Source organism: Malus domestica, chromosome 07 (assembly GCF_042453785.1).
Source record: "Malus domestica chromosome 07, GDT2T_hap1".
Lineage (NCBI taxonomy): Eukaryota > Viridiplantae > Streptophyta > Magnoliopsida > Rosales > Rosaceae > Malus > Malus domestica.
In genome coordinates, this window is record NC_091667.1 from 13,685,976 (window position 1) to 13,692,702 (window position 6,727).

General features: G+C 41.0%; 1 protein-coding gene across 1 annotated transcript; it reads right to left on the minus strand.

Moving 5' to 3' along the window:
- Positions 1-3,273: 3,273 nt before the first annotated feature.
- LOC103404500 (scarecrow-like protein 6) lies at positions 3,274-6,281 on the minus strand. Its single transcript, XM_008343423.4, has one exon. The coding sequence runs from the start codon at positions 5,703-5,705 to the stop codon at positions 3,459-3,461; it is 2,247 nt and encodes a 748-aa protein (XP_008341645.1). The 5' UTR covers positions 5,706-6,281; the 3' UTR covers positions 3,274-3,458.
- Between the last annotated feature and the right edge of the window lie 446 nt (positions 6,282-6,727).

Sequence of the window (6,727 nt, forward strand, 5' to 3'; positions counted from 1 at the left end):
GAAAATTGGTGGGAAAAGAACCAAATAGTCGATGTCCAGTCGTTGGAAAATACTCAGCCAATCGTTTAGTATGTGGAGAGACTCCTTGGCACAAGCTAGTAGTAATCTTCGAAGTAGGGAAAATTTAGCGGATCAAGTAACAATATATTATTTATTTGTTTGTACTATACCAAAATTTACATTAGCTACTTTGATTATAATTATTTCTTCTCCCGCATTGTGTAGACACTTCAAGGCCAAGCTTGGTATAATGCCAAAACCAAAAGCAAAAATAAATCATTCAACATGTGGGAATGTTGGAATATTGTTAAATATAGTCCTAAATTCAGAGTTATACCTATCAGTCTAGAAGTTTTCGTGAATAGCACCCCTCTACACTCTATGCCTGATCATGCCTCACATGTTCATGAAGATGATGCAGAAGAAGTGCCGGAAACGCACCCCCTGAACAAGCGTCAGGGTCCACCCATTATCCAATTAGGCCTCCAGGTAAGAAGGCTTCAAAGAGAAAAGGGAGTGCTTCCAAGAATGATTATGTAAAGTATATGGAAGAACTTGCTCGCCAAGGTGAATTGACTTTGGTGCAGGAAATGGCTAAATTTGAGAATGATAAAGCTAGAGAGAAGCCAAAAGTTGCAGCGGTTGAGAAATTATTTCAAGCTAATGAGAGAGAAAAAGAGCTACTTAGGAAAGAAAAGGAAGAGGTTAGAGAAGAAAGAAGGGCTCAACGAGATCGTGACATTATGAACACGCCTTTAGAAGGGAAGTCTTCGAATTCTACAAATTTTTGGAAGTCGGAGAAAGCGGACGTGGTGCGACAGAGGCATGCAAGAGAAGCGAAAGCAAGAGGAAATGGTCCTAGCACGACAAGAGAATATGATCCTAGCACCACAAATTGGTTAAGTGATGATGATCCATTCACGAGCCCATAATTTGCCAATGACTTTGTTTGTAATCGGAGCCCATAATTTTTCAATCACTTTAGGTTGTAATTTCTTATTTATTGAATAGAATACATTATGTTGTTTCCAATTTATTGAATTTAGTACTTTATTTAAACTAAGAGTATATTTATTTAATTTAGTAATTTATTTATACTAAGAGAATCTTTATTCAAATGACATAAACACACCAAATAAAATTACATAAACATACCAAATAATAAAAAACTTACTCAATGAACTCAAAAAAACACACCAAATAAAATTAAATAAACACACCAAATAAAAACAAGCACACTAAATGAACTTAAGTATCTTGAGCTTGTTTCAATTCCCACCGGCACTCTATCAAGTCAATTTGCCGGGCGTTGTGCATATATGGTTCCTAAAGTACAGTATATCGTTGAATGAGCCCTTCATTGTAACGTCCATCTCTTTTTAATGGCTCGTGTTGCACGGATTCTTCAGTGGCGTCATGAGCACAATATATTTGTGTTCTGGAATTGTTCATCGTGTCTGGCTCATATTTTCATCAACTACATCATAATCGTACTCATCTTCCACAATCATGTTGTAAAGAATGATGCACGTCATCATGATGGATCGAAGCAACTCTAAATCAAACATTCTGGCAGCACCCCTGACAATCGCCCAACGAGTTTGGAGGATACCATAACAACGATCCACATATTTCCCGCACCCTTCTTAACAGCTTGCAAAGTGTTTTTCCTTTGCACTTTGCGAACGTGGCATTGTTTTAACAAATGATGACCATCTTAGGTAAATGTCGTCTGCTAGGTAGTAAGGCCTGTGGTACTTATGTCCGTTGACCCAGTACGTAACTCTTGGTGCTTTTCCTTGCAAGACATCGTTGAACATTAGGGATTAGGCAAGGACAGTGAAGTCATTTTGAGCTCCCGGAACCCCGAAAAATGTGTGCCAAATCCATGTATCAAATGATGTCATTGCCTCCACAATGATATTTTTTGCTCCTTTTCTATCCTCATAAGCTCATTGTCATGCACTTGGACAGTTTTTCTAAGTCCAGTGCATACAGTCGATGCTTCCAATCATCCCAAGAAAACCTTGCATCTTGCCCTTCTTCAAAAGCCTTTGCAAGTTCATCTCAGTAGGTTTCCGGAGGTACTATGTGGTGTAGATAGATTCGATTACAAAGCAAAACCTCATCAGGGACTTAAGAATGGTTGATTTCCCCATCATCACTATCTCATCCACTTGGTCTGCAGATATTCCATATGCAAGTATCCGCAAGGCAGCAGTAATTTTTTGCTGAGATAGGAGACTCATAACACCAAAAAGAGTCATGGTGGCAAACAGCGCCCATGATTTTGTTGAACAAATGTCGTTCCACTCTAAAACGACGTCTAAAGTACGTATTAGGGAATGCATTATTACAGACAAAATAATCGTCCAAGAGATCATTACCTCGTTGTTGCATGCTTCTATCAATTTTTGCAGAACGACTGGGCCTGGAGATTTGAGCCACAACTTGGATAACTCGACGGGAATGTGAGGCTCTTGCCATTCTTGCTTCGTCATCTCTCCTTCTACGCTCCTCATCCTCTTCCTTATCCATCTCATTTTGGGCCACTTGGAGATTGAACATTCCTTCTTATTGGTTAAACAATTTTTCCTCTTACTTATCAATTTCCCACATCATCCTTAAAGAAGAAGACATTGTAAGAAAGAAGCAGAAACTATGAAAAATGATAAAAGATCTTGAGAAAATTGGTGTGAGATTTTTAAAGATGGATGGTGGATTATATGAAGGATTAAAAAATGATTAGGTTGTAGATAATGCCATGTGACATGCCGTCATTCATTAAAATCGAAATCTATCCTTAAAGATTATAAACAGATTGTGACACATGGCACAACGTGATTGATTAAAAATCTTATCGAAAATCTATCAACGATTCTAAAAAGGTAACGACACACGGCACGACGACATTAAATCAAAATCTTATCGAAATCCCTCACCAATAATTGTCTTTTCGAATAATGACACGTAGCACAACGAGAACGATTAAAAATTTTATCCAAAATTACAAATAAAATTATTTTATTACCTATTGCTAGAGCTGTTCAATGTAGGGATGAAGATGCAAAAAACAATTACTGTTCATTAAGGATAATTACCGTTCATTGGATGGATTAAATAGTGAATAACCCTAGAGACCTTCGCACCGGTGAAGTTGCTCTTAGTGTACAACAAATAGTCACCACCTTAATTATGAAGGACACCAGATTATAGAGATACACCCAATTCCGAAAGTAATTGAAAATATAAAAACTTTACAAAGCCATTGAGTTACTTTGAATGTCTGGTTTCTTCATTGGAAACAAAAGGCCTACTACAGCACCATAGACAATTAGGGCATAGTTGCAGAATCGAAGAAGAAAACCGAAAACGAGTTCCGAAACTAAAGCAGTAAGTTATGAGACACCTTGGAGACGAAAATTGATTGGTAGAACCAACTTCAAAAGGCTGGTTCTTCAGCACCTCCAAGCCGAGGCCGATATGAGATCCTTGCACTGCCAGCAGAGAACAAGCGAAGACTGTTTCTTCTCGATGTGGAAACCCCCAACCGGAGTCCGCTGCACCAAGCACTCGGCTTGGGACTCGGTGAAATTGCTGAAAGTCAATGGGGAGAACCCAGATGACAAAAACAGTGTCCTCCATGAAGGTGTTCTTTTAGGCAAAAGATGGCGGCCTGTTACAATCTTTTCAATGCCTGGTTGGAGCAAGTACCTCTCAATCTTCTGAAGGGCATCTGGGTTTACATTTGCAGCATCTATTGATTCAAGCAAGCCAGAGTAAGAGTGGATGGCTTGGATTATTTGGTGGGGAAATGGAACATCGATCCGGTCACTGCCTCTGTCCAAAGAAACCACAATTCTGGGAGAAAGCTGCTTAACAAAGCGCAAGATCAAAGGAAGCGATAAAGGGTTATTTGAAAAGGAGCCGATCGGGAGATTGACAGCAACTGCCACACCCTCAGAGGCATGAAGAGGCAATCCCCAAGACCCAGAGTTCAACGACTCAAGGCTTACAAGTTCAAGTTCGAATGCCAAGTTGAGCTCACTAGCAAAGTGTTTGAGGTTTTCTCGAGTGAAACTAACCTCGAATTCATCATGGGTGGAAGAGGATATAAATGCAGTGATTTTAAGAGATGGTACACCCCCATTTCCCAAGGCAACTTCTTGCATAAAAGAAGCCCATTGGCCACCATAGCCAATATCAAAATCAATAACATGAACACGATTAAAGCCCTCCACGGCTTCAAGGATGGCTTGGTTACAAGTAAAATTGGCAAATTGGACAACAGGTGAGATTTCAGAGAACGATTTATAAGCACCAATCTTGAAAATGAGGCTAAAAGGCGACAAGGCCGAAGAGCAGTTACTAGAGGTGTTGGTGTGAAGGAGCAATTGCAAGGCCTCCTTGAAGTAAAAAGCAGCCCTTGAAAAAGGCTTACCAATGGGAGAGAGCTGGTGATTGAGCCGCGCCAATATCCCTTGCGCGAGTACCGAATTTCCTGTTTCGATCAGCTCTGCTGCATTGAAAAGCTGGTCAATTACTGCTTGCTGAAACTGCTGCTGCTGCAGCTGGTTCTGGTTCATCATTTCTTTACCGCCCTCTGTTGGGCTCATCATTTTCTCCTTCGCCACAGGCATTGTTGGCCTCTGCTGCTGAAGGTGCTGAGGAAGAAACTGAAGCTGCTGCTGAGCCCGAACCACTAGCTCTTGCCCGGGATTCGAAAACGGTACACTTTGGACCGGGTAACTGGGTCCTAATTCACCAGAATTGAGCCTTTTTGATGGTGGCGGTGACAGAAGATGGTGCTCTTGCAATTGGGCATACGTCAAAGGCATAAACATAGCTGGGTATTGTGCAAACTGAGCTTGGTTTTGGTTAATTACCATCTGGGGATTGAAAATCTGAGGCTTCTCATCCAATCCCGTGCTCTGTTGCTGCTGAAACATGCCGGAAGATTGCGAAACCAGAAAAGGATTGCTCATTGAACCAGAGAACATTGTAGGGTTTGGTCTCACATTGCTGCTCCGAGTCTCAACATTTGATACATTATTATTGAAATTAAAATCAGGACCAGAACTTGCATGTAGAGAGGGGCTCACCAAACTCCCAGAATTGTTATTGGGTTCGAATCCGCCTCCGTATCCTCCTTGATCCACCACATCATGAAACCCTCCGCCGCTGAATTCCAAATCTTGATGGAGATGATCAGAGCCGCTTGAACTCTGCAGCAGCGTGTTCAATCCGAGAGACGGGTCTTCTATATCACTCATAATCAACCTCAGGATGGACTGCTCTTGACCGGGAGACTCAGACAGAACGCTCTCCCAGTCCTCCATGCCGAGGGGCGGCCCGCATTTTTGTTCCTCTAAGGGTGTTCGAGATGGGTTTTCAACCCCCGCAGTTGTTGTATCTGTAGAGCGGCCGCAGCCACCGCTGGCTCCGCTGCCGTGGGAGGAAGACAGTGTTGAGGAGGATGTCGGAGGGCTTGCGCTTCTTCTGGTATCGAGAACAGAGGTGGGCTCAGAGCTGCCCACATAACAATTCTCCTTGCTGTTTTGGTGGTGGTGATTCCACTTTTGCGGCGGTGGTGGTGGCGGAGATAGAAATGAATCTGAAGCAGCAGCAGCAGAAGAAGGAACAGAAGAGAAATCTAACACCCCCTTCCCTTGAAACTCCTCAAAAGGTAGGGGCATGGCCTTCATCTAACAAAATCAACACAACTATAAATCTCCACAAACCAAAAAACCCAAAAATCTCCAGCTTTTCCTCAACGCCTACGAAACTCACAACCCCAAAAGCACAAATTACAAATGGTTCAACTCAAATTTACAGACCAAGACAGCTCAATGCTAAAAACCCCAAAAACAAAAACTCATATTTTCTTTCTGGGTCAAACAGAGACTACCCAACTACATGCACAGCTCAAGAAACGAAATTTCACTACCCAAAAGCACTTTTAACAGCTTCTACTGCTCTGCTAGCTTAATGGCTTTTGTTGTTGCAGAAAAAGCTTTTGTATTTGAAGCAAACAGGCCTCAAGGCTCAAGACCCATGTTTGGAACCATCTTCTTCTTTCTTCATTTCTTCCGTCTGTGTGGGTTGGGGGCTTTTGTGGGATTTTCCTTTTCTTTTCTCCTCTGCTCCTTCTGGTTTGCTTTGAGCCTTGAGGGTTAATGGTACTTCGTCTTCCTTCTCTTCTCTGCTATGTGGATGCGTGCAACATATAAAAGTGGGGATAAAGTGGCTCTCTCTCTCTCTCTCCCTCTCTCTCTCTCTTGTTTTTTAATTTATAATTTTTCAATTTTTAATTTATAATTTTTTTTATGTGGCTTTTGTCTGTAGATGTAGTTGTCTATCTCGCTGCTAGGGTTATTGTCACTCCCTTCAAACCCACTCGCATACAGCACACGTTAATGTCACCTATTCTGCCATAATAAATAGTAGCCGGAGGCCAAGGGTTAATTTGGATTGCTGTACTGTGAAAAAACGCTATTTTCAAAAGTAGGTAGAGTTATTTCTGTTTTCTGTTGTTTTAGATTTATAATTTTGACAAAAGGCATTTATTTTTTCATTCACCAAACACAAGTTTAGTTCAGCTTTTTTTAAAAATTGTTTTTAAAATAATTTCAACAATATCAAACCAGTCTAAGAAAGTTTTTATTCCTACTTAATAGTAATCGCCTTTGTCAATTATTATTCATACTATTTTTTTAGTAAATAAAGA

Coding starts and splice junctions, on each gene's coding strand:
- LOC103404500 (XM_008343423.4), bottom strand. CDS start 5,705: ATGAAGGCCATGCCCCTACCTTTTGAGGAGTTTCAAGGGAAGGGGGTG.